Raw genomic sequence first — 27,222 nt, forward strand, 5'->3', positions numbered from 1 at the left:
CATGGCTTATCCTAAAGCAGCTGAATTTTCTTTGTACTCCGTACGCTGTTCATATTGTTAGCACAATTCCACCCATGACTTGATTCCCGAGTCAATGTCGGCGACTTGGTTCCAGCATTGAAATTTTGTCATGATGAACCCACAGACGTGGATGATTGCAGCAGCTCACACTCCGCCGCCATCGGGATGCTACTATAGCGAAGTCGCTCCGTCTTCCTCGCGCGTATATCACGTACTCCGTTGCGCAGTGGATTCGTGAATGCGCGGCCCCTCCATTAATGAGGTGCCGCGCATCCGCGATCCATGTACACTGCGTACACTACGGCGCCAAAAGCAGAATAGAAGAAGCTAGTGGCCCCGAACAAGCATGAATTCATCAGCAAGTCTATGGTCTTTCGGGCGCACAGGTGTCAAGAGCTCCCGTTTCTATATCCCACATATTTCAAGTTGATGTAGTAGTCCACAGTGCGCCCGTCAGTACTACGTATATTGGTGGATCCGTGGATCGCGGCCCGTCAATTTAGTGAGGGGATACCGGATCCTCCACGGTGAATCGAGCAAAGCTATTAAGATCTAGCTTCGAACCCTCTGGCGCCGGCGAACAGCTTCCCCTGACTCTTCTAGTGTATGTAGGGAGGTAAAATGTCGTTCAAGGACGAATTCTGAATCCATCAAATCTTGCCACGTCCGTGCCTGCTCCGCATCAAATTCTGGCCATGGCAAGATTCGATCAGGCCGCGGTTTGTTGTCTGCGTTTGCGGCATCGCCTTGCGTGGACTGTGTGGTATCTGGTTGGATGGTCAGACCTAGGCAAAGATGATTATGGCATGCATCGAGGAACTCGGGCAGCGTTGTCTTTCCGGTCCTCTGTTCGTAGCGCTGTCGTTCATATTCGCGGAGACGTTCTGCTTCTTCGCGGAGTCGTTGCTCTTCTTCGCGGAGTCGTTCTGCTTCTTGCTCACGCCGCTGTGCTGCGCGAAGTTGATTCCGCAGTGCCTCAAGCTCTGAAGACATATTCGAGAACTGAACAAAAGAGTTAGCTCTTCTCTGTCGTTCTATGGCGGAAACGGAATTCCTACCCTTCTACTCCGTAGCTATGCCGCAGTTGCCGAAGTGTCAGTCCACTTGAGCACCTGCGCCTCAACTGGACGAGCACGCATTTATTTATAAGGGTAATGCCGACAAGCAGATCTTGCAGACATTGCTGGAGCGCTGGAGCCCTTCGACGGATCGTACCACTCAAGAAGCTGTGAGGTATTATCGCGTATGGAAACCAAAGTACGCGACAGAGGACACCTCGCGGAAAGGAGCGAACTAGTCAGTTGTGAACTAATCCGTATTAGGCATGGTGTTGAATGGATATCCTGACGTTCCAGTTTACCTTACCGGCGCACCATCTATTTTGGTAAGGGTGGTGGGTGGGTTGTGAGACTGTGGATTATTCATTCACCGTGTAGAGCTTCGACCGTGCTCCCTCAGCGATGCTACGGTTGACTACCTCGACCGGGCATGGCCAGCGACGGTCGAATGAAGCCTTGGCAGTATATGCCACTACACGGTCATATATAACTAGACTGTATAATTGAAGCCGCTGTAAATCTTGTGATCCTCCGCAGTGCTTCGTATGCCGCGGATGAAAAGCGACTGTTGTAAGGCGGTGATTTGTACCAACAACGATGTAGCCGGCCACTCCCCAGTAGTACGGCAGTGTTGATGGCGGTCAGGTCATGGTGGACAGGATCATCAATGGTAAATAGTGTAATATACCGTATATTATATTCTACTCTATCTACCAGTAGCTACTGCCCCGAGCTCATCCAAGTTTAATCATACTCGCTCACGTTTCACCGCTGTTCTTTACTCTCACCGAGTGCACGCTCGTTTGATACTACATGCAAGCCTTGTCTATCTTCATTGGTACCTATCCTGCATACCGCCACTCCTCGGTGAGCCTTTGTAGGTGAAGCATCTACCACTTTTCGCCTCACTCATATCTTACATGGTTCATGCACAACTCTCACCGGTCCACGTTCGTTGACGCATTGGCATTGTGCATCCTGCACGCAGCTCCTATTAGATTTGGTCTCTGATCAGGCATTTCATAATCATGGCACCATCGAAGCCTTATTATCACGTTACACATGACTATCGGCCTGAGACATCTATATCATCGAAGGTTGAGATATGTATACCGAAGGGACAAAGCCCACCTGAGCGTATAGCCATGCCTTTTGTCCCTTCATTAAAAGATCTCAGCGAAGGGGATAATGATAAGCTGCTATCATTTATCCAGTCTCTGTGTCAACACAAACAAGTTATGGCCGATCTCAACAATGCATCACTCAACCAGGATATCGCCGATCTCGACGATGCATCACATACGTACAGCGACGATGGAGATAAGGGCAACGTAACATTCCTTTCCATTATAAGGAAGTGGCTGTGTTGCGTCTGTCTAAGAAGGATGACATCTAAGGCGTATGTCATGTGCTGATTCTCGTTCACTTCTGGTAAAGTGACATATCGTCGTTATGTTGCAAGCGGCCTTTCGGCGATAACGAGTTTCGAACAGTCCTGCTGTCCCAGACTTCTCTTTTGTTTTAGCATATTTTCGAGCGTTATTTATGTAAGTAATACAAACAAACGTTTCTTTCTGCTACCAATAATCAATCTTCTAGCGTACATGAAATGCGAGAAGGCGCAGTATGTTGAGTCCATAAGTGAATCAACTAATGAGTTCTTCGAGGCACTGGGCGTATAACACACAGCAGTTATGGGCGTGGCGTCTATGGGAGCGGAATCGTGAGCAGCTTCCCAACTTTAGCTATGCGACATACAATGATTAGCTGACATTTGGGATATTCTTAGTATCGGAGGTTGAGGATGGACACATCAAAGTCTGCACAAATAGCTACCCAGCTATATGCTTCAATGATACGTCCGTGTACTGCCCTGCTTGTCTGAACAGGCCAAATCATGACTTCGAAGGTGTAGTCCCTTTCATACATATCGTTCTTCGCTCAACTACACGTCATCTTCATCCTTTATTTTACTTGGAGGTATTTGGAATCCTTTATATTTTGACATATCAGTCCCTACATCACAATCGCAAGCCACCACTCTTGAACTATAGTCGCCGCTATGGAAGAGCGACCCTTTTCTGGGCCCAAACCAAGCGCTCTGGTTTGATCCACTGTATGATCTTCTATCTTGTATGGCCTTTGGAATACTAACGTCTGTTATGTTATAGGCTACTGCAACCATTCTAGCTTCCGACAAACGCGATGCTTCCGAAGACCCCCGCAGCTGCAAACGTGAGCACGATCGAAAGATGGACCAAGAAAAACGCCATCAACAAAAAGAATACATTCGTTCTCTTGAGGAGCAGAGGGCTTCTTTGGTAGAGAAACATATTACGATGATGGAGCTCTCGAGGCGGAATAAACAACTAGAGGATTAGAAAGCACAGCTGGAGGGAAAATTAAGTATGCTGCAGAGGGAAGGAATGGTGCAAAATCATACATTGGACTCCGACATAGCGAATATGCATTGGCCTCTTATTGATGGGTAGCACCGGAAAGCTATCCCTTATCGTCATGGCCTCTGACTCGGCAACGAACGAAAGAACACATTGGGAGCCGCCTTATCTTTGAGCTGCATATCGCGAAACGTTTTGATAAACTAGATGAGGTCTGATATTGAAATAGGCACCTTTGGCCCTTTACATATTTATTTCCCTTCCTTAAAAACATTTCCTTGCCTCACCCGTCAATCGTTCGGGTCCGTGACTTAGTTGAATATCAAAAGACTGCGAGTCTAAGGAGGATGACGTATATAAATCCTCATGTGGGAGGCTGTCAAACTTATCAGTCCTCATGAGGCAATGATAGAATACCAAACGTACAGAGACAGTCAACGTGACGAGAGGTCGACTGCGCGGCTTTAACAGAAAATGAGTTTTGACCTCTCGCAACCTCTCTTGGGCATTTCGCAGGCCAATGATATCGTCCTTGTGAGATTTGTGGATGTCATCTGGCTGCTGGATCTGAGCGTGAGACTTGATATTCTCGACAGACGTAAATGTTTCCGGACACCATTTACAGGTCCAAAAAGCGTCATTGTATCGAGATATGAACAATGAAGAGTTCAGGGGCATTGCAAGTCCTCGAATTTGCTTGCGGTCAGCGGCGTTGCCTCCGCCTTTATATCTCTATTGCTGGTTCCGGAGAGCTTGCATTATTCCCGCTTATGATCAGCGCTGTCTCAAAAACAAGCCCTAAGAGATTCCGAGGTCAGAATATCCCCCCATAAAACCTCATCAAATCAATAACCAAGCTAGCGTTGCTGGTAGAGCAGCATATAAAGCCATTACATTCCCGCTCGTCCCGTCTCGTTGTGGCCTTCTATCTACGCAGACTACCTTTATTCCTCAAGCTATATATCAAATTCGAAATGGCCTTCTTGTACCCTGACGACAAGCGTACTTTGTTGAAACGACCAAGTGATGGTGATATTGGCGGGGATTTGAGGAACAGAGAGAAATATTTGGAACGGAGCGATGAGATGCATATGCTCCGTGTAAGTTAACAGCCTCCTTTCGGTTCGTGTTTCTAATAATAAAAGGATCGTTATCCGGACTATGATCCGACAACTGCGCAAAAATTAAAGGAGACCCAGAGCGCAATAGACGAATGGTTGGTTACTTCGGAAAAACTCAGACAAACGGCGAACATCTGGGAGGCGAAAGACATCGTTGACAAGCTTCTCAAGTCGATCAACAATCTCGGATACGTTATCTCAAAGGTGCTTAAGGAGAGAAAGGAATTTGATATGCATAAACGAATAAATCGGACGGTTGATTCCAGTCAGAGCCAAAGCAATACTGTTAAACCAGACCCCTTGTTCGACTTCGGCGTTCTGCTCAAGAAACTCGAACAGCTTCGGAAGGTCGTGGAGGAAGCAGGCATCCAGTCATTTCGGAAGGGCCACTGCGACGTTGAAGATATCATGAAAGAGCTAAACGAAGTCATGAGCGTTATCCCTAACGTAGCTCCTTCACAGGGCATTCTTACCTGTCTCGACTCCAGTGCTATGGATGTGCCGGCCCACAAACATGATCGAACCAGTCCAGACGATGAGCTAGAGAAGCACCCGTCCCGACCAGATGCGATCAACTCAAAGCCCAAGCGAGGAAAAGCCGAAGTTGACAAATTGGAGTGTGCCGCCATCTCTTTGTTGACTATGCCAGCTACCGAAGAACCAGAGAACGAGCACGCAGTCACCACCTGGGAGTGTGCTGCCATGTCTTTGTTAACGATGCAACCGCCCGAACTGATCCTTGACGATGTCACCAAATCTAACATCTGGAAGCTTGCTGCTAGGTATATGTTAGAAATACAACCGAGTCATGAAAGCGAAGGAACTTTGCCTGGAATTGGTTTTATAACCATTCAAATTGAACAGAGGGGACTTAATGGGATCAAGGTAGTTCCCTTGCAGCAGATGGAGCGACTACTCTCTGGAATACCTGATGCTCAAACTGTGGCTGTTTTTATACTGACCCACTTACCGGATGAACATCACGCTCTGCTTTCGTGTACCACAATATTCGCAGTAGAAAATACCCCTATCTGGCGTGGTCATGTTTTGTTTGAGGAGTGGTCAGAAGAAGAAAACGTCGCTTTTGCTTGCGAATTTTCTCGTCTCGTTCATGAACCATCGGCCACAACTTTCGTGCTGCAGAAATGGCATGGACTTCTTGAGGTAAGTTAGCATGAACAGTTCTCTTACACCAAAGACTAATAAGCCGTACAGGTTCTGAATCCGATAATGATTTCAATCTCTTCTTTGTGTTTTGCTCAGACTTGATAAAAACTACAACGCTTGTCTAGTCATGGTAGTTTACAGTATCATGCACCAACATCCGCATCTCACCGACAGAGTAAAGCAGATGTACTTTGACATGAAGGCAGGGTTGTATCTTTCATGAAAAAGACAAGTCGGACCCTATCTGTTGACATCGAGTTCGATGAGACATCATGGTATATCTTCAATCTCTAATACTCCTCTGGACATGCCACTAACAATACGTTCTGCAGCCTCCGGCGTATCCTCGCGCACTCTCTCGAATCTCTCCGCCGCCTAACTCAGCCGCAAACGAAAGAACAATCGAGAAGCCCAACGTGCGATTCGGCAATGGACCAAGGCACATATCGAGCGACTTGAGCAGCGCAATCGAGAGCTAGAGGATATGGTAGGTTTGCTGAAGGTGAAGTTGACGGCGAAGAATGCTACCGACAACAACGTCAGCTTCGGCATGCCAATCGATCTGGGCCAGAATATGGGCGCTAACACGACGAATATGAAGTGGGCGATAAACACAGATAAGAATATGACCGGTATAGTGAGTGCGTCTGGGAATGAAACGTCGACGGGAGATATCTACAACATCGATGAGGAAGGTGGTTATCAAGGCAGTGCTTTCGGACCTCACTTCACGCAGCATCCATGGGCATGCTTGAACGTATTGTCGACTACAGTAGCCTCAGGCAATCTATATACGACCGATCTGATTAACAGCTTTTATGGCGAACTCCGGGCAGTGCCTCAAATACCGCCGCCTTATGCCTATCTCCAAAGGAGGAACGAGACCCATATGTTGCTATTTGACACTCCATCTGTGCAGTCGATGAGCGACGATAATTCCGCAACAATCACAACAGTGGTCTCGTACCCAAACGCCGAACAGCTGCAATAACTTCAAGGACGGAGTCGATTGCAAGGATAAGTCAGTGGATACCTGGTGTGGGGTCATTGAGGCCCTCGGGTGAGACCATCGGGTGGTGACCCTCAAGTTTGGGAGGGATTAGATATTTCACATCATAAATGCCAGTGACAGTCTACAACTATCTATTTCTAGTTTATAACTGTCAAAGTTACAAGAGACATCACACCCCTCTGTGCCTAATAGACTCTATCGCAACATGAGCAACGTACGGAAACGCCAATGCCAGAATGCATCTAGAAGGAGAAGCACTTTGACTAACAAGGCATATGAGTACGCGGAACTATACGGTGCAGATGTTGCCTTGATCATCTATCAGAAGGGGCGCTATTATACTTACGTATCTCCTGGCAAGCCATGTTTTCCACCAACCAAGAAAGAAATCGTAGGTTCTCTTCTGACGCCGATGACATTATACTAAATGGTGGCAAGATGAATTCTTTTCCAATCCCTATAACTATGTTGCCACATGACGCCGACGCGAAATATCAACGGAAATGCAATCCAGAAGATCCAGAGCAAGTGGGGTGTAAAGAGAAGGGGTGCGCAGATACAAATATTGCCACGGCGCCAAGAAGACGGGATGAGGCCCTCACTCCGTGACCGATGGCATCGATGACCTCTCCTCATGAAGTGGTCCAATGAACCCTTACCAGAGTCAGGTTCATGCAAGTAAATCAAATATGTTGCTATGGTTGGCCCTAGATAGTGCAGAGGTTGTATAAGCGACTTCATTTCATATCTGGTGTTGTTCATAAGTCAAGTCATCATTAAATTTAAGACTGCCGTCTTGCATTTGTCGAAATCTGCCTGTTCAAATGTGAAGAAGAGACTGCCAACGACGGAATTCGGCAAACTAGTGAAAAATCACCTGCGCATGCGCAGGTGATTCCTCGTTTCCAACGAGAATTTTGATATATAGCCTATATAAATATCATTTTTCGGAAGTAAATTGCTCTATATAGCCTATAGTCTACTATATACTAGAAGGTATGCCACCACTGTACAGTTGGGTCAAATAAGTGTTCGTCGCTCCGAAGAACCACAACCATAAAATCAATCGTAAATAACTCAACCACAACGCTTTGGAATTGAATAAAAATTGAAATGTACTATAGCTAGAGTAATATAGATTAATATTTAATACTACCACCCTTTGCCTTAATGCATAATGCAATCCTTTTTGGCATTGAGTCAGCTAAGGTTTTGAGAAAACTAGCCTGTATACGTGACCACTCGTAGAGTACCGCCACCTCCATTTCTGCAATGTTCTTGATCCTATGCCGTCGAGTAGACACTTGTAGCTTTGCTTGCTGCCACACGTTTTCAATAGGGGCAAGGTCAGGGCTCTGTGGCGGCCATGGTAAACTCTGTACCATACAGAGCCTCTTGTAGTTTGCAGCAATAGGAGCAAAGTGGAATTTTGCTCCATCTTCTTGTATACGTACTTGTGGGCCGTACTTTGCAACCATCTTCTCGTAGAATGGGATAAAGTAGGGTTTGAGAACTAGTTCTGTGTATAGTTGCTGGTTCATCCGCTGCCCTTTAGGAAGCACAACCAACGGTCCAATCTCTGCTCCCATAAAGCAACCCCACACAGAAATTGAAGTACGGCCTGATTTGAAAGTAGGCTTTAGGTGTTTCTCCCAAAATTCTTCTCCTGGGCCTCGGGTAACCCAAAAGTTGCGACTATCATAGCCAACTTCAAATGTAGACTCATCAGACTATATAATAAGTCCAAAATCCACGTTTCTGTTTGCTTTACACCACTGTAGCCGGCCTTTCTTGTGAGCAGGCTTAAGGAACGGCTTCTTGCGTGGTTTTCTCCGTCCTTTGTTGTACTTTTTTAGAGCATTGCGTACTGTTGGTTTTGTGATCTGAGAGCCGCTCTTGCTCGGTGTGCAGAGCGCAATTAGTGGAGCTCTGCAATCTGTAACAGCAGCACGCACTAAGGCCCTCTCTGCTCGGATAGTAAGCTTCCTAGGGGCCCCCGAGCGTGCCTTGCTCTCAAACTTGACTTGCTGAGCTTGTAGGTCGGAAGCCTTTGCTCTGTGGATAATTGTAGTTACAGTAGTGCGGGGTAGGCGTTCTAGGCGGGAAATCTCAGTCACTGTCTTGCCAGCCTTGTACCAAGTCCAGCATGTTGCTCGCTTTGCAACAGAGGTCTCTCTACGAGTACTCTTCGGTAGGAGAGCCATAATAATTGATGACAGTATCTACAACTCACTATTTCTATCTACAGTCGAGTCTCGATAAGTCGATTCTCGATTCGCGGTAAGTCAATATATTTCAGTGGTCCAAAATCCCCTGTTCACTGCAAAATTACATTCGATAAGTCGATAATACCCACTTATTCTTGATAAGTCGATCAAAAATGGCAGTACGGATTACATAGACTTATCGCGACTCGACTGTATATTATCCTTTTGAAGAGGGAGTACCCCGCACTCGTTGCTTTTTTTCATGGCGTTTTGGTGGCTGAAAACGACGAACACTTATTTGACCCAACTGTACACTTCTATTATTGTTTTCTCGCCATAAACGAGCAATATCAATGTCCTTCTTCATAAGTACTGCTCTTTTCCCTCGTGCCCCACGATGCATATAAGTAGCTATAAAGTCAACCTCTTGCCTTGCTAAGTCTGCATCTGCTTTATCAGCTGCTATACGCTCCCCCCGGAGAGTACTATAGAGCCTCGTTATAGACGAGAATTCGCCATACTTCTTCCAAAATACCTCCCAGTCCCTCTGGCAGGCAACAAATGAGTAATAAACAAACTAAAATAGTCGTTAGTATCGAGGTAATAAGGTGTATTATCGTAGCTTACCCTCCAATGACACCAGTTATTCTTAATTACCTTCCAGTAAGTTGGAAGGTTGTCTTTATATAGTATCTTCCAAATACTTAAGTGGTATACTTTGGTCGTTAATAACGAGGGTTTTTCCCTCGTCCCAGTCGAGGATAAGTTGTGGTAATTCCTTGTATGCCTGATATGTTTTTGATGGTGGGATAGGAATTAAGGAAATAAGAACAAGTTCTCCTTTGTTAAGGAAATCAAGCTGTATATAACCCTCTCTGTCATTGGTAGCGACCCTTTTTGATGAGGTTGGTGGTAAGTAGAGTAGCCGAGGTCGCTGAACTATAGTAGGCGATGACCCTACTCTCTGGTTTTCCTCATTGTCAACAACCCTTTCGGCTTCTTTGTCTACTCTCTGGTTTTCCTCGTTGTCAACAACCCTTCCGGCTTCTTTGTCTGCGTTGTCCCTTTTCCTTTTTGGCTCATTTGGAATGACAAGTTTATAGGATTCCTCAATAGGACCAACGTATTTCTTACTATTATACCTTTAGCACCTATATATAAGTAAATATAGTAATATATTACCTTTCAGCTTCATATTTAGCTAGGTTAAAGGCATTGGCCCAGCTTAAAAGTCAGTTTTTCTCAGTAATTGTTCTTATATCAGAATCAATTATATTTTTAGGTGGAATAAATGATTCAATTGATGTATGGCCTGCGTCAATTTCTCGTTGTAGATGAGTGTTTGAAGACATCTTCTTTTCTCTCAATGGGAGCGATATTTTTAATATAGTTGTAGCTAAATTATTTTATGATGTTATTTAATAATAATGCCTCTATATATATTTAATAGGAGGGAACAAATGTCTCATTGTTAGTGAGGAGTTAGGGTTATTCCTCGTCCTTAGCAAGGAATCTAATGAGGCTCTACACAGATTATATAATATAGAGCGCCTTCCCTCGTACCTTTCCTTTTACCTACCTTTCCCTTTACCTACTATTAAAGCTTTAAGATGGATACACTCGCTGAGAACGAGGATTTTGAAGATAGAGAGGATCTTATTACAGCAACAGGGCAATTACTAGCTGACGAGTTACAAGCCCAGACTGCGTATGAAGAATTCAGTTTTCGTCAAAGTACAAGCCAAATTAAGCAGTCGTCAAATGCTGCTTTAGCACCTACAACACATGCTGCATATACCTCGTAGGTAACGAGTTATTATAAAATGCTCATCTCTAACGAGATATTAGGATGCATACACAATTCCTTATATTTATTAAGGCAAAGTACCCTATACAAGGTGAGGATGGGGTTAATACAGCTTCTAATAAGTGTCCACAATATATTTGTGAGTGGATTCAGGATGCTTGCGAAGTCCTAAGTACAATAGAAGGGGTAAGGAAAGTTGGAAAAGGGTCGTCCAGGACAAAGAAGCTAGTTGACTCGTCAGGAACGAAGGATCGTGCTGCTACATACTCTCATGCTCTAAAAATGAGGGCAGCTATAAGCTTTTGGTTTGCCTATATATGCCCACGTCAGTGTGGTCATGGGGAATGGCTTCAAGTTGTTGAGAGTGGTAATTGGCAAGGAAATCCCTCGTTATCAACGACAGTTTCCCGCTATATGAGAGCCCTAAATAAGATGAAGGTAAATTCTCTCATTCCCATCGAGGTATTTTATACTAATAGATTCTAGACACATGCTGGTGAAGTCTCTACAAGTGCAAGAGCTCTTACTTCATATGATTTACAGTGTATGTGGAAGTTTAACCAAGCTATTCCACAGGTTGAGTTTGGTAAAAAACTCGTTCATGACGAGCATACATATTATTGGAGTGGGCAGAAGTGTAGGATAATGCTACAAGCTATCTATACACTTGCATTTCAATGCCTACTTCGGATTGACGAGGTATTACAAATTCAAAGTCATCATATCCTCGTTATCAACGAGAAACGAGGTGAAATTCAACTTAACCTTCTCTTCCGGAAGACAAACCAATATGGAGGTGTGTACTCTACTACTTAAATTCCTCGGTACTAATGAGGAATTAGGAATTAAGCCATTTCACCTATTTCTTAACCCACAAGAACCTCACCTTGACCCTGTTCTTGCACTCTTACAATGGATAAAAGTCTCGCAGATAACGAGTGGTTTTATATTTCGTCGTATTGATGCCTATGATCGGGTTATAGCAAGTGATAAGAGCTTAGTATGAATACCTTATATATTAAAATACCTCAGTGTTAACGAGACATTAGGATGCTTCTACATTTACAGAGTATTTTCGACATAATCTCCTCGATATAGGCGTAGATTTTCGACTATATGGAACACACTCTTTCCGTAGAGGTGGCTGTCAATGGCTATATTCAGAAAAGAGATGGGGTCTACGGCAGATATGCGATTGGGGTGGATGGAGTACAAATTTTGACTCAAGCTCTATTATGCGGTATTTAGTCGGCTGGAACGATGATCCTACAAAGAAGAGAGAAGAGTTTATGAATCCTAACCAGAGTGGAGGGCTCCGGTGTATAGTATGTGGATGGGAATGCTGATATATTGGTAGATAGTAGCTCTTAGAAATACCTCGTTACAACTGAGGATTCTGTCTTGTTGCGACTGAGGATTCTGTCTTGTTGCGACCGAGGATTCTTGTTGTGACTGAGATCACTAACGAGAATTAAGGCTCCCCCAAACACCCTCACCTGCACCCACCGCTGCGTGCTCTGGGAGATGTTGCAATACCTCCAAGGAGGTAATATGACTGTGTTGGTAAGTTGTATATAGCTGTAAAATAGTTCAGTGCTAACAAGGAAAAGGACTTGGTAGATGGAACTCGCTGTGCCAACACCACCCTTGCAGCTGTGGCCTCTGGCCACAATATCTAGAAGTCTCAGCAACAACGAGCTTCTTGTAAAATAGAATAATACAAAATTTGCTTTCCTTCCTTTCTCCTTGTCTTATGTGGTTGTAATGTACTGTAACGAGAGCTCTCTTAGTAGGGCTCTCTACATAAAACCCTCGGTCGCAACGAGGAAACCCCCTGCTATAGTGGTTACAGTAGTGCTCTCAGTCGCAGGCTCGTAGGCTATCAGTCGCACTATAGGCTCTAAGATTAAGAGCAGGGAACCCTCGGTTACAACGAGGAAACCCCCTGCCGTAGTGGTTGAGGTAGTGCTCTCGGTAAGGGCTCTTAGTCGCAGGCTCTCTACACAACAGAATCCTCAGTTGCAAAACAACAACACAGAATCCAAAACAACAAGACAGAATCCTCGGTCACAACAACAAGACAGAATCCTCGGTCGTAACAAGACAGAATCCTCAGTCGTAACAAGACAGAATCCTCAGTCGTAACAAGACAGAATCCTCAGTCGCAAAACAACAAGACAGAATCAAAACAAGACAGAATTCTCAGTCGCAACAAGACAGAATCCAAAACAACAACACAGAATCCTCAGTCGCAACAAGACAGAATCCTCAGTCACAACAAGACAGAATCCTCAGTCGCAACAAGAGAGAATCAAAACAACAGAATCCTCGGTCACGACAGACAGAATCCTCAGTCGCAACAAGACGGAATCCAAAACAACAACACAGAAACCTCGGTCGCAACAACACAGAATCCTCAGTCACGACAGACAGAATCCTCAGTCGCAACAAGACAGAATCCAAAACAACAACACAGAAACCTCGGTCGAACAACACAGAAACCTCGGTCGAACAACACAGAATCCTCGGTCGCAACAACAAAGAATCCTCGGTCACAACAAGCCAGAATCAAAACAACAGAATCCTCAGTCGCAAAACAAGACAGAATCCACGGTCACAACAAGACAGAATCAAAACAACAGAATCCTCAGTCGCAACAACACAGAATCCTCAGTCACAACAACACATAATCCTCAGTCGCAACAAGAATCCTCGGTCGCAACAAGAATCCTCAGTCGCAACAAGAATCCTCAGTCGCAACAAGACATTAGTATTAGATTTCTCGTCTAATACTATACAATACTTACGTCGCCAGGAGGGAGGGTGGCAGCTGGGAGCGCCCTGCGGTAGAAAAGCAGCTCTACTGCAGTATGCTGCCACTTACAGCCGCAAGGCAGTAGGTCCTCATTGTCGAGGCCACGGGGGGTGTCTAATTCATCGTTAGGAACGAGGAATCACAGAAGGTGTACTACTTACCTTGGGGGAGCGGCATCAGCTGGTTCCCAGTGCGGCCTAAAGCTTCGTTAGCAACGAGACAAAACAAGAGATAATATAGAACACTTACAGCCATAACATTTGGCAGTGGTGCCAGCACGCACTTCACCATTGGTCTTGTGAGGCCAGCATAGGCAGCTAAAGGTTCGTTAGCAACGAGGATTATAGACTACCAATTCACTTACCGTAACTGCTCCTCTAAGCAGTTGGTGTTCTACGGGGGGCAGGCAGCGATAGTTCCCCAGCGGGCAAGGTAGGCGGTGCAGCGTTGGCTAAAGACTCGTTAGTGACGAGGATTCTAAAACCATAACTTTCACTTACGCAGGAGTGCGGTTCCTAAGGATGGCGGGATCCCATCCCACCATAGTGGTCTGGGCGGCATTGTCAAAAGTGTATTGTTGCGGCATTTTCTAAAAGTCTCGTTATTGACGAGGAAAAAAGGTTCGGTAGGGGCGAGCCTACGAGGTAGGGGGGTGATGGTGGTGGTGGTGGGTAGAAAGTCAGTAATTATTCCTAAAAGCACACTTGCGCACGCCACTTAGCCTAATTAGGGCTAAGCTCCTAGACAACAATGCTACAATAGCCACCTTGCCTAATTGGGCTAAGTGGCCTACCCCCCTACCTGCGCAAGTGATTTTTCAGGTGCGCATCGTATTTTTTCGGAATGAATGACATGTTCGCGGTGGCTAATGGCCAAAAATCGTAACCGATGGGGTGGAGGTTCAATGGGTGGAAGATTATTGGGTGGAGGTTTAATAGGCACGGCACGAGTGAGCGACGAGGACAGAATAGAGGTGGTTAGTTAACCCCTGTCGATCGAGCGGGGCCACCCTGATCCACCATAGATAGTTCTGATGGCACTCTAGAGGTACGTACTGGTACGTACTGCCTATGTCACCCTAGAGTTGCGCCTAGGAATAAACAAGGGTAAGGACAGGACTTTTGCAACCCCTTCAAGCAAAAAGGTCACAAAAGCGCGAACGTTGGTTAAGTTGCAGTGTGAGTCATATTGTTCTATTGCTTTCTATAGTTTTCTATCCCTAAGATAATTACGTCGTCTTATGAAAGCCCTTTTCCTGCACACACTTTGTTCATCGTTACTTCCTCTCTTTCTATCTCATTCTTGTCAAGCCAGTGACAAGAACTTCTGCTGTCCCAGTCCTCACCAGATGATCAAAGCAGTCACGCCAGAGAAAGTATCCCCCTCGTCTTGTTGAAAGATATTTCCCAGAATCAGCTACTCGTAGAGCCTGTGCATTGACTGCATCCTTCAAAAATGGCGCCTCATGAACTGTGACCCCCTCTTCAGAAAACGTCACGACCTGCTGCCGATTGCTAGTATGATGAGAATTTGGTATTGTAGCCTCATGTTGATTTCAGCAAAGTAATATCTACATTCACATGATCAGGCATACCTCGGGTGCTGAGTCGTTCGACATCTCGTGCCTTTGAGCGATATCATCCACCTGCTCAGCTAATCCTTCCATGTCTGTTCTAGCTATGCTACTCGGTATCGACTCGTTGACAAGAGCATAATGTGTCTCTTGGGGGGAGGCTTTGTCATCTTCTGTCCTTCGCTCTAATGCTTCCAGGATTTGGGGACCTGATGATTTCATAGTGAAAATTATGTTCTCCTCCGATATCAATAGAAAAACTCGTCGTTAGAGTAGAGGATCGGTCCGTTTCTTTAAATCCTCTAGTTATTTATATAAATTTCCATTTGGAACCACCGCATGGTTATCTGCCGGGGGGTAATTGGTATGATCAGGTGGTGCTTAATTTAAGAGGACTTGTGCCTGAAAAGGGCCATATTACGTTTCCTTCACGCTAAGCTGTCTTGAGATTGAAGATGTGTTCGCCACAAAGAACAGGTATCAATAAAGCACTCATCGCCCATACCCATGCCTTCATGAGTGCGCTTAGCCATAAGCACAAGAATTTCTCAGTCCCTAAGCAGCCACCTCTTTGCCGCCTGCCGTCACGCCGTGCCCACCCTAAGCTCTGCTCTTAGGCAGTAGCGACAACTGCCTTGCTATCACTAAATCTCCCCTTGTACCTGTGCTCTCCTACTAATTACAAGCCGGAAAGAAAAGCCCCTCGGATCCACTTGAAATAAGTTAATTTAGTGCCAAATGAACCCTCACCTGCATTTTCGAGAAAGTTTCCTTACCTGTAGCAGTCACGTGGGAAATTATGGCTCTCTTATACTTAATGTCACTCTCTAGCTATATTACTCTCTAGACGCCCCAGCAATCCTGGTTGCAAATTACTCTGCAATGTCATGATACCGGTGCCATTTTTACTATGCACCCACGTGACTCTCAGAGGAAATGGAACTTCTGACATTTTACGGTAGCTCATTCCCATCGGTGGTGACAACCATCTTCCGTGCATGGTAAGTGTGAGACAGATCTTCGGTGGCCTTGCGTTTCAAACTGATGACTCTCTTGGTTGCATCCGTGTGGAGCTTCGCTACAGATTCATGCATCCTATCAATAGCAAGCTCGTCTTCTGCAATAAGGAGGATTGTGTGTGTCCTATTATTGACAACTATCTGAAAGCATTCCTCGGGGCTAATCATTCGCATATATGTGTTGAAAGCCCTGATTCCTCTTGTCATGTAATCGTTGATCAACCGTTCGATGTTAGACGGATCCTTTGGATCGACTGCGAGTGGTGTTAGGTATTTCCAAGTATCGTCCTCCCATTTGACAAGGTTGATGTCTATCTCCTCTCCAGCCTCTCCCTCTCCAGCCTCTCCCTCTCCAGCCTTTCCTTCTCCAGCCTCTCCCTCTCCAGCCTTTCCTTCTCCAGCCTCTCCTTCTCCAGCCTCTCCTTCTCCAGCCTCTCCTTCTCCAGCCTCTCCTTCTCCAGCCTCTCCATCTCCAGCCGCTCCAACCATGCCTCCCGTCACTTTTTATGTTCCAGAAGCTTCCGCTTCCACCTTTCATTCTCAGCTGGCGTCGAGCTGCTCGTAGGCTGCTCTGGCTGTCCACCATCACCCATTCCTTCCACCTGGGTTTGGCTTGGACCTGCTTCTGGGACAAACAGGCCCCCGTCATCTTCTGCAGGTTCTAGCGCACTAGGTGGCCAGTCCGTTCGGGACCTGACCGTGTGCTGTTGAGCATCAAGGCTTGGGCCATGAGGTAAATCTCTGAAGTCTGGAACAGGAGAGAGAGATGGAGAGCGGCCATGGCTACAACCCTGGCTAGTAGGCCTCCAGGTCCGCCAGCCAAAGAAGGCGAGATAAACTTGTTTTCGGACGAAGAAGTTTGTGATGCCTTTGCCTTGCTGGTCACTCTCGTCATGGAGGTGATTGATAAACCAGAATTTCCGGTCCTCGTTGAATTTCGGCCTGAGTGGTGTGCCTCATCTACGAGCTATCTCTACTCCGGATCCTGACGTAACGAGGGGAGGATGCTCTGATGCTGGGATTTCCTCGGCGAGTGGAACAGGATACTGCTGCAAATGCTTTATCCTGGGACAGTAAACCCCAGCTGGTCTGCCAAGTCAGCAAAGCGGCGGAGGACGGCCCGATCTGCCATCACTGCAGGCTGCATCACGCAGCCCTCCTTCACTGGTTCCTTTGGCATATCTGCGAAGTGCTGCATGGCATACGCAATGATCTGCTGGTACCTGAGATCGACTTGGTCTCCGCGCATCCCCTGCCCATACAAAAAAGCATTCTCGGCGACCTGAATCTTAGCCTGGCCATCCATGATCTGAACGCGGCCGTCCTCTTGATCAACAGGGGAGAATAGTTGCTTGAAGGCATGAGAGATCTGGACATTGTCACCCGTTAGCTGCTTGACACAGTTGGCGAGGCGCTCCAAGTACCCAATGTCTTGAGATGGAATTAGGCCCTCAACGCACTTTAGCTGGCTCCAGATATCGTCGCGCTCGCTGTCGTCAAAAGCGCTGAATACCTCTCCCCCATGCACTCGAATGCGGAGGAACTCCACGTCCGCTGTTGAAGCTCATGGTGCCTTCAGCTCTAAAGCCTTCACTGTCGCTTGATCAATCTTCCCCATAGCAGCCTTATTGCCACGTACAAGATCGGACCAGACCTGCTTGATGCGGTGGAGGTAGTGTAAAAGTTCCTGTACTGTGAGAAATCAGCCAGAATCAATCATCCATGCCAGCCCTCTGCCTACTGTATCACACTTCAGAGCCATCACTCTATGCAGTGTACTGATCTTCATCCTGCCCCAGAGACCTGGGATGTCCAGCAAGCCATCGAATGCTGCCGTCAGTGCCTCATTACGGGTGAGCGTCAGCAGGTACTCCTTCCGCTTGCCTCGCAGGCGCGCCTTCCACCGCATTTCGCTGGAAATGGTAGCGCCGCATCTTGTAGTAAATCTCGCCATTGGAGGGTTTCTCCTCGTTGGCGTATTCTTCAACGAGGCATGTCTTTAGGTCGACATTCAGGTCTAGGTACTCATGCGGCCCAAAAGTTTCCACAGGGTCTGTGCACAACAGCCAATTAGATTGTAGGAATCTACCAAGCACCATGTACTTGTACCCGAGTACACGCGTAGAAAATGTACACGCGTAGAATATGAGAGTGAATGAAGCAATGAAGTAATGCTCAACAATGGCTGAAATCTCAATACCACTACGTGCTGCAATTATTACCTTGCGTGTATACATGAACGCATCATATGGAGAGATTGAAAAGAAGCTTGGAATCTCAGCTGACTCTATTGCATATATATGGCACCAAACTGTTAAAAGGGCAGGGAATACTGAAATTCACAACCTTCTCCAACACCTCGAATCAAAGCCACAAAGCGGAAGACCACAGACAATTCAAAAGGATTCTGAAGAGTCACTACGCATACGATCTTTGCTACTTGCAAATCCATTTGACACTTTTCAACAAGTTATTAATAAGGAAAATCTACCCTACGCACGATCAATTGTCGAACGAGTTGCAAAGAATCACTCAAGTGTTGAAATTCCACAACCTATTGTACGGAAAAACATCTGCCTCAAGCCCTACTTGGATAATATCATTCCTTCAGTACGATGGAAATTCTGCAAATGGGCACTATCCGAACTTGAAGCTGGATCAATTTTTATTTTCTCAGACGAATCATATATCAATTTCAGAGGGAATCCACATAAGAAACGACGGATAACAGTTCAACGGGGTCAAACAGCAGAGAGCATGGCAATTCAACAGAAGAAATCTTTATTTCAAGTTATGTTTTGGGGAGCAATGAGTTCAGAAACCTCTATCTTACGCCCTTCTCGTTCATGGATTCCTGAAAGTATAGAAGAGAAGCAGATACATGTGCAGAAACTACGAGAGATAAATGCATATTGGAAATCAAAAGCAGAGAATGAACTTGTTAGAGCAACAACAGTTGGAACTCTTGAGTACGGATATATGGAAACTCTAAATGCAGATATTCGGAATGGCAAAAGCAAATGGAAAAAGGCACGAGTTGCTTCACAAGAGTTTGGAGATATAGAGACATGGAGTAGAGGACGGCAATCAGAAGGGTGTAATGTTGGGTGCACCAGATATGAGAATCTAGCCACCCAAGGAAGGGATGATTTTACTAAGACAACACACTGTCTTAGGAAACAGAGCCAAAGGGTTGTAGCTTAGACTATTCCACAACGCAGCAATCAGGTGTGTGATGTAGTGAAGTGGTTCAGACAAGTTGCAACAAATGTTTGAGTCTGGGAACTCAGGGGTAAGTCAGAGGTTAACACCTCACTGACTTTTCAGAAACAAGGAGTAACAAGATGAATGCTTGGAAGCTTGTAAAAGACGTGGAAGTATGTGATAGTCGATTTACTGTATTGCCTGCTTGCCCTTTCTTAAGGAAAGGGCAATCCTATTTATGCCAAAGGAGTGTAGTTCTCTCATTTTCCATGACTTTCCATGACTAACCAGGCTTGGTAAATGTATTAGAAATCAAGTGCGACCCACAACTAGCTTGCTAATCATGTAGTGAACGTAAGAGAATCCCATAGAACCATCTCTTGGGTTCCTAGCCTATAGGAAGTGAAAAGGAGGTCCAAGGTCAGAGTACCTATAGACAAATTATGTCATAACTTAACCAATCTTGTGGGTAACTAAGGAGCGATGACGTGTAATGAATCATAGAGGGTTGTAGAAGCTTCTAGAGCTATCGTTCATGTTCCTAGGCCTCTAGTTGGTAGAGATATGCCATGTGGTAGTATTGGCCCACCCCCTTAAGGAGGAGATTTTCTTAATAACTTGTTCAATGAGTGTCCAAATGATATGCCGTGATGTATGTAGCATAAACAGATGTAGTAGAAGAGTTTGCAGCAATCGTTGAGTAGTATTGCTTCTGTTGTTGATGTGATAAGCCAAGATATGTATGTTGACTTGTAGGTTTGAGGAGGAGATTTCTAAGTTTGCTCTTGAGTTTGATAGCAAACTGAGTGCAATGAATGTCAGTATGACAAAGGGCAAGAAGTTTCAAAGGGCGGGATTGATTGGTTTCTATATCGAGAGATGGTTCTTATTCCTCTTCTCTTCCCCTACTTTCGAAAAGTAAAGGCTTTACATCCTACAAAACGAGTATGGTTTGTGGATGATAATGTAAGTCTTTATTTGAAGGCTCACCGATCATTGGAAGATTATATGAAGAAGGAGGGAATCTATAGAGTGAAATTTTGGCCTCCAAACTCTCCCGATTTGCACCCTATTGAGAATGCCTTTGATTATCTCAAGGATCAGGTTGATGGCTATACACCATTAAACGGAGGGAAGTTTGAGAGAGCTCATGCACGGGTATTTCTTGAGGAAGAATGGGGGAAAAAAATGGATGGGAAATCTACACAATTATGTGCTTCGTTTAAGGACAAGTTGGAGCGGTGTATTGCAGTCAATGGGGGGAACAACTTTCGTGGGTAGATCAGTACAAGTACGTAGAGTATGTACATGCATTTTCTCCAAGTACTTACACGCCCCACTTATTACACACAGACCCTGTGGAAACTTTTGGGCTGCACGAGTAGTCACACGTTAGCACGACCCACATGTGAGAAGACCTCGATCGTACCTGCGAGGTACAGATCAACCGTCCACCAATCGTCCCCAGGATGGAGAAATTCGCACCCAGCTTCGATCCTGTGCCGGCCGTGGAGACACTCAAGATGGAAGCCTGCCGGAAATACCAGCAGGGGATAGTCCGGCCCCTCATCATTAGTCAGCAAGTCGTCTGCCGTCATCCCCAACCGCTGCAATGCGGCATCGAGGCTCTCCTGATCGATGATCGCAGGGACGTGATTGCAGAGAGGCACTCAATGACATCCTTCCTTCTGAAAACAATCCACTAGGAAGTCTCCTTGTCTCTTGCTGTATTCACGTGGCTGATCTTGGCGGAAAAAGAGCACGTCGAGACTGATGCGCGCAGTACCCTTGTACTTCAGTCGCCGCTCTTCCTCGAGCATGGAGTCCTCGTTTTGGGCTCGAGACTGCTGCATACTGATGGATGAAGGCATCGGACCAGAATGGAGGCTGGAGGGAGGAGGAGAATGGTAGAAATGAATGTGCCCTGGGACGTGTGGTACTTATACCATCGGGCGATGGTATTATTACCTATTCTGGGCTCCTAAACAGGTACACCCCCCATTTGCTGGTGGTGGTCAAAGGGGTGTCCCCTTCTTTCTGACTCTAATATGTTCCAGGTCCTTTGTTCTTTCTGACATAAATACCCCGATTGCCCACCTGCTGCACACCAGTCAGAGCTACCCTTTGTTAAATCGGACTACGAATAATGGAGTCTCTCTCTGCCAAGGACCAAGAATAGTCTGCTTCAACTACTGCTGATGATGTTGAGCACAATGTTTCCATCAAGGACAATCGTATGATGAAGCTCATGTTTAGCAAGGGGGCAGACCTCGACACCAAGGAACGAGTCGACACGCCAGAGAGCGTCCCTCCTGGCTTGCTTCGCTGAACTTGAAGAAGAGAAAGATTATAGCATCGCAGGACCGCGAATCTGAGCGATGCCGCGATATAAAAGATTCCCTGGACAACCGTGAGACAGCCACTAAGTCCGGTCTCAGGAAGCTGCAGGTCGTGAAAGCTGCTCAGAGTGGTGCCAGTGTGCTCGATTGCACAGTCCAATTCGGATCGCCATGGGCCCGCTTCTGTGAGAAGTTCGAACTGAACCTCGGCGGATATGTTCCCATTGTAGCTGATCTATCTCCCCCGTATGATCTTCTCATGGTGAAGTGCCTTGAGGGACCTGACGCCGCCCAGAGGGTCCGCATGTTATGGAGAGTGCGGCACCAGAACTTCCACAACATGGTTGAGTGCTTTAACTTTGAAGGCTCTCACTATGCCGTCTTTCAGCACCTTCCTGTCACGCTTGACAATATCGTGTACTCACCTCCCTACCCTACCGAGCTTGAACTGGCTGCGGCACTGGCACAGGTGCATCCTACAACTATCATGGGTCGACTTGCTGACTGGTACAGATTGTCAAAGGGCTCAAGTATCTCGCCTCGTGCCAGCTCAAGCACGGCTCTCTTAGCTGCTCTAGCATTCTCGTAGGCACAGAAGGAGATATAAAGATTGGTGAGCTAGCTGCCTGCCCCAAGTTCCCAATCTAACAGCCATCAGCCAGTCAGGAATGCTGCAGGGAAATGACTTGTCCGGGTGGGGGAAGTTCGAGAGATATGGTGTCTCTAATGAATATTGCCACGAAGCTGATGCAGAAGAGCACCTACGAGAATGGAGCCGGCGGTGCCCACGACATGGAGCGATGGCCAGCCAACTGTAAAGCTGTTGACTTCCTGGCAAAGATCCAGGTAGCCAGGTCATTTGACGAGCTATTAGATGTGAGCAAGTCCCACTACAAGTTGTGCTACCCCTAACTCTATCAGCATCCACTTTTACAGCTCAATTGGAAAAAAGAAGACCTCAAGTGGATGGTAGCTCTGGCGGCAGTCAGTTCTCACCGAGGCTTCCGGTACCATAAACAGGCGCGAGTTATGGAAGCGTAGCTTAATAGACTCGTCTGATTTTGCTCTCCTAGTATGCGGCTTTGTCAGTGTTAGTTTTGTTTTACAGCTGTATTTGAGTTGTTTGATATGTGAATAAAGTCGGTGGATTATGTAGCAATGGAATCACATGAGCTTGGAACGTCTAGGTAGATAAGTGATAAATTGATGATATATCAAAGTAACTGTTCCCAACTCTTTCTATAACCGTGTTGTTGCAATATACGCCTGTGAATTCCATTCCCTGTACCTCTGTCTTTGCAGACTCCTAGTATAACCTTGACATAACCATATGACCTGTTCTACAGGACCTCTACAAGCGGCTTTGGTATTCCTTGATTTGGTGAAAAGTAAGGCGTTTGTAATAAAAGTGATGTAATGAAATAGAAGACATTTCTGGTGGCATTGTTGCAGCAAATGTAAGAGTTTGGCGTATGATCAGCTAGCCAGCAGCTTCCGCAAGACTTGCGAGAGACGCACGCTGCACTACGACTGGCATTATATTATGGGATAAAAGCCGATTGAAGCAAAATGACATTAGTATCGCCAAACAGTAAAATTGTCTGGGACGGAAAAGTCATACTTGGGGTCCCTAGAAGCCACTACTTGATTGTGGTAGTGCTCAAACTTGCCTTCAAAGGTATTGTATCCCACTGGAGAAGAGCCCAGAGTATCTGCTGCTGTGTCAAAGTTATCAGGGAGAGAATCTATCCTAGAGTCTACATCCATTCTTGTAGTGAGAGGCTCATCAACGTCTCGCAGTGATGATGATGAAGATGCGGGCCGCGATAGGTCCGGAGGCGGGGGTGCATCGACAGATACCTTTTCTGTTGACGGGCCTTTGCAGGGAGCGTTTGCTGCAGGCAGCTCGAGGGGTTTGAACATATCACTTAGCGACAAGCTTTTGAAACACTCCGACTCTAGCTCACTGCGGGACAGTTCTTCAAACCGTAATTTCTGTAATGGAAGTCTGCCTTTGTCAATGTAATATGAGAGATGGTCAGAAAGCCCTTGGATGTCTTGTTTCAAGCTCGGGTGTCGCTCATTGATGCGGTCTAGAAGGAGGTCAAGATTGGATTCTCTTAGTCGTCGAACACTATAGATACAATGTTATCTCTAAGGTCCTCGCGCATCTGTATAAAGGCACTTACTGATCTTCCTGCAAGGTGGGGTTGAGCAGCAGGAACACAGCTATACTGTAGCGCTTTTGCATCTCCCCCCATAGCTTCTTTTTTTGTACCTCGTTTTGAAAATGCCTCTTGGCTTGGGCACGGGCAGCAAAGGCCTGTTCAGATGCAAGCTTAGCATCTGGGATAATAGTCTCGGGGGAGCACACGTCCACGTACATTTCACTCGGATGTGGCAGGTTCCCCTTTTTCTTCCGCTTATCGAAAGCATCCCTCTCATCAGCATACTGGCCATAAAAAAGTCCTGCAAAGACTCGCTGAAGGCATTTCTCCCATCGTTCACCGTTCTTGTGGGCGCCAAGGCCATCCCACCACCTCTTCAGACCTAACTGGCAGTTCGGGTCCTGCTGCTGCGGCTCGTCCTGGTCCCTGTGATCAGCGTCTCCTCTGGTGGCAATATAATCCCGCTGTAGTGCAAATCGCTCAAGGACAAAAATTATGTCGTGGAGAGTCACAGAGTCATACATCAACTGGTTAGCCTTTGCTAGCAGCTCTTCTTGTACCCCATCTACCTGATCTGAGGTAGACCTCTTCTTGAGCCTTTTGGGTTTTCGTTTAGGAGTAGATGGATCCGGCATTCGTTTTCGACCACGAGTGTGGTGCAATTTGGCAGAGGGTTGGGAATCCGCGTTGGGGCTTGGAGGCGATGAAACATATTCCGGAGTCCGGGGCGGCTCTTTAGCGTTAACCTCCTGGGTGACGTCGAGGTCTGTGTTAGTCGGGTGCTGGACGACGCCATCGCCTGTCTCTGCTGCAACAGTCTCGTGTAGACGACCATCATGCTCCAGCCCGCCCTCTTGAACGTGACTGGGGTTCGCAACCGAGCCCTCGTTGGTGTCCGTGGGGTTAGGAGTCCCTGGGACGGAGACATCTGGCAATGGCCTTTCTTGTGAGGCGACATGGGCATGCGGTTCATCAGTCGGCAGGGTGTCGTGCTCATACCCATCTGCTGCGAGACTGTCAGATGGTATGGCCATGTCCTGGCAGATACCCATCCCCACATGTTCATCTTGTAGATGCCTCTCTGGAATGCTGGGTGATGGTGCTTGCAGAATCTGGTCGATCGAAATGGGTGTTGCGGCAGGACTGGGCGGGGCTTCGACAACAGTGAGCTTTCCCAGAGCCACCAACTGCGAGCGGGCAGAGGGTCAGCAATCTAAGAACAGAGAAATGGCAGCTTGTCTTCGGTGTAGGTGTACAAAGATGTAGGACAAAACCTGTGCAGCACTTAGTACCAAGACGACAGCAAAAGAGTCTTTTGAGGACCTTTTCATCAGGAAGATTTTCGAGCAAGTGTTCGAGGGCCTGCTCATCATGCATAGTTGTTAGTACGTTACCTTCATGCTCTTTATACAAGCCTTCACTCCCATTACTTGACACCTGTGGGCTATTCCAGTCATCAGTGGGAGTGGTGAATGCCATGGCTCAGTAAAGGCATGGAGGAGAGAAGAGTGGGTGGGTGGGTAGGCTCTCCTCTTATTGATAACAGCAATGCTTGGCATACCAATAGCCTCCCCACCCGGGTTTCTGGATGGGACAGGATCATCCACGTCTGTGCTCCATAGTTCTGACAGAGGTGCAGGTTGCAGAGATTGGACGCCTTATCGATATTGCATGGAGCTATACATTGTACTGGTCTGCCCAAATTATCTCGGATGAATCCATACAGTAAGACTCTCCGGGCATGATGCAGAATTGGTTCATCGCAATTGAATACTATACCTCCCTCTTGCCACACCAACCCACCCACGCAGGACGCAGGGGAAGACGAAGTCAACAGGCCCTGGCCAGGCAGGATACAGGGGAGGACGAAGCCGCGTGGCCCTGTCGATCAGGGACCATGCTCTCCAGGGACGGTATATAAAGGCACAACATAGCAGCTAGAAGTAAGCTGGTATAGAGAGTCCTCTCGTGCTTAGGCCTAAGCACACTATCGCACTAAACACGGCCGTTTCATTCTATCACCTTCCACAGCTTCCAACCAGTCGCCCATGGGACTACTGGCTCAGATCTCGGTCATTTATTTACCTCACCCTGTGCCCTCTCCCAACTCCACCAACTCATCGTATTCACTCGTTTCTCGCGATCTCTTCGCACTTCCCATCATGATGGATGCTATTCAAATCTATGCTATCGCCGCAGGTGGCACCCTTTGTATCTTTGCTTTCGTTAACTTGCTTCCCCTCCTAATTCCACTCGTTACCTGTGTCTCCATCTTTGTCTCGAAGCATTTTAGGTATCCATACATACTTCATCGACACCGAATCCTTGGGCCATGGACTCAGGCAGGCGTCATTATACAGCTGGTGTAACGATGCCTTCTCGTCTCTCATTCTAGGGAGTAGACTCTGGGTAGCCGTGGGGTCACGTGTGATCATTTAGGTGGGCTAACCGAGTCGGAACCGAGTCGGATGGGTTTCGGGTACTTGAGACAATCGACTCACGGGGTTCCCCCATGATCTTTTTTGTATCCTTCATAGTAGACCTATAGGATAGCATCCGTTTAGCCTCCGACTCGCACTCTCATATGCTATTACTGCGAGCTGGGTGCCCTGTGTCCTTACAGCTGGCCTACCTCGCACTCAACCTGTTCTGCGTCTTCGCTCGTGGGATGGCCTTAAAGCCGCCAACTTCTCGGACGCTGGTCGGCGAGCGGGTGCTCTAGCAGAGATCAACATGATCCCCCTCCTCGCAGGGCCTCATTTTGCTTTCCTCGCCGACTTGCTTGGGCTCTCGCTCAAGACCATCCGTGGCATTCACCGGTCCGCCGGGTGGATGACGGCCGCACTCGTTTTCCTCCATGCCATGGCCGCGGCGTCTGATGGGCCTCTCCCAATCGACGTTTCCCAGAATCTATTTGCAGTTATTGTACATTTAATCCATCACTCCCCTCTTTGTCTGACCTAAATCTCGATAGGGAGCGTCACTTGTCATACTGACATTCGTTGCACTCAGTTTGCTATCAAACTCAAGAGCAAACTTAGAAATCTCCTCCTCAAACCTACAAGTCACCATACATATCTTGGCTTATCACACCAACAACAGAAGCAATACTACTCAACGATTGCTGCAAACTCTTCTACTACATCTGTTTATGCTACATACATCACGGCATATTATTTGGACACTCATTGAACAAGTTATTAAGAAAATCTCCTCCTTAAGGGGGTGGGCCAATACTACCACATGGCATATCTCTACCAACTAGAGGCCTAGGAACATGAACGATAGCTCTAGAAGCTTCTACAACCCTCT

The 27,222-nt window shown here is 46.7% G+C and overlaps 9 protein-coding genes across 9 annotated transcripts; 3 read left to right on the top strand and 6 right to left on the bottom strand.

Moving 5' to 3' along the window:
• Positions 1–573: 573 nt before the first annotated feature.
• Positions 574–1,014, bottom strand: VC83_07574 (uncharacterized protein; the record flags this gene model as incomplete). The annotated part of the gene is made up of 1 exon (XM_024471141.1): positions 574–1,014. The coding sequence occupies one exon, from the start codon at positions 1,012–1,014 to the stop codon at positions 574–576; it is 441 nt and encodes a 146-aa protein (XP_024320837.1).
• A 1,093-nt stretch (positions 1,015–2,107) lies between these two features.
• VC83_07575 (uncharacterized protein) lies at positions 2,108–2,494 on the top strand (the record flags this gene model as incomplete). Its single annotated transcript, XM_024471142.1, has 1 exon — positions 2,108–2,494. One exon carries the CDS (start codon positions 2,108–2,110, stop codon positions 2,492–2,494), a length of 387 nt encoding a protein of 128 aa, XP_024320838.1.
• A 1,643-nt stretch (positions 2,495–4,137) lies between these two features.
• VC83_07576 (uncharacterized protein) lies at positions 4,138–5,868 on the top strand (the record flags this gene model as incomplete). Its single annotated transcript, XM_024471143.1, has 4 exons — positions 4,138–4,291; positions 4,352–4,578; positions 4,624–5,763; positions 5,815–5,868. 4 exons carry the CDS (start codon positions 4,138–4,140, stop codon positions 5,866–5,868), a joined length of 1,575 nt encoding a protein of 524 aa, XP_024320808.1.
• A 382-nt stretch (positions 5,869–6,250) lies between these two features.
• VC83_07577 (uncharacterized protein) lies at positions 6,251–6,757 on the top strand (the record flags this gene model as incomplete). The annotated part of the gene is made up of 1 exon (XM_024471144.1): positions 6,251–6,757. One exon carries the CDS (start codon positions 6,251–6,253, stop codon positions 6,755–6,757), a length of 507 nt encoding a protein of 168 aa, XP_024320809.1.
• Positions 6,758–6,796: 39 nt separating this feature from the next.
• On the bottom strand, positions 6,797–7,571 carry VC83_09668 (uncharacterized protein). The gene is made up of 2 exons (XM_024473081.1): positions 7,125–7,571; positions 6,797–7,041 (listed from the first exon to the last, which is right to left on the bottom strand). The coding sequence occupies exon 1, from the start codon at positions 7,538–7,540 to the stop codon at positions 7,202–7,204; it is 339 nt and encodes a 112-aa protein (XP_024328849.1). The 5' UTR covers positions 7,541–7,571; the 3' UTR covers positions 6,797–7,041; positions 7,125–7,201.
• Positions 7,572–13,523: 5,952 nt separating this feature from the next.
• On the bottom strand, positions 13,524–14,193 carry VC83_07578 (uncharacterized protein; the record flags this gene model as incomplete). Its single annotated transcript, XM_024471145.1, has 6 exons — positions 13,524–13,541; positions 13,600–13,721; positions 13,769–13,804; positions 13,857–13,924; positions 14,005–14,058; positions 14,108–14,193. The coding sequence occupies 6 exons, from the start codon at positions 14,191–14,193 to the stop codon at positions 13,524–13,526; spliced, it is 384 nt and encodes a 127-aa protein (XP_024320799.1).
• A 1,940-nt stretch (positions 14,194–16,133) lies between these two features.
• On the bottom strand, positions 16,134–16,688 carry VC83_07579 (uncharacterized protein; the record flags this gene model as incomplete). The annotated part of the gene is made up of 1 exon (XM_024471146.1): positions 16,134–16,688. The coding sequence occupies one exon, from the start codon at positions 16,686–16,688 to the stop codon at positions 16,134–16,136; it is 555 nt and encodes a 184-aa protein (XP_024320800.1).
• A 571-nt stretch (positions 16,689–17,259) lies between these two features.
• On the bottom strand, positions 17,260–18,108 carry VC83_07580 (uncharacterized protein; the record flags this gene model as incomplete). The annotated part of the gene is made up of 3 exons (XM_024471147.1): positions 17,260–17,742; positions 17,794–17,891; positions 17,979–18,108. 3 exons carry the CDS (start codon positions 18,106–18,108, stop codon positions 17,260–17,262), a joined length of 711 nt encoding a protein of 236 aa, XP_024320935.1.
• Positions 18,109–23,317: 5,209 nt separating this feature from the next.
• Positions 23,318–25,389, bottom strand: VC83_07581 (uncharacterized protein; the record flags this gene model as incomplete). Its single annotated transcript, XM_024471148.1, has 4 exons — positions 23,318–23,876; positions 23,932–25,097; positions 25,167–25,184; positions 25,234–25,389. 4 exons carry the CDS (start codon positions 25,387–25,389, stop codon positions 23,318–23,320), a joined length of 1,899 nt encoding a protein of 632 aa, XP_024320934.1.
• Positions 25,390–27,222: the final 1,833 nt, after the last annotated feature.

This window comes from Pseudogymnoascus destructans (genome assembly GCF_001641265.1).
Source record: "Pseudogymnoascus destructans isolate 20631-21 unplaced genomic scaffold scaffold_23, whole genome shotgun sequence".
Lineage (NCBI taxonomy): Eukaryota > Fungi > Ascomycota > Leotiomycetes > Thelebolales > Thelebolaceae > Pseudogymnoascus > Pseudogymnoascus destructans.

What these genes read in the sequence shown, in the direction of transcription:
- VC83_09668 (XM_024473081.1), bottom strand. Translation starts at nt 7,540, where the DNA reads ATGAACAACACCAGATATGAAATGAAGTCGCTTATACAACCTCTGCAC.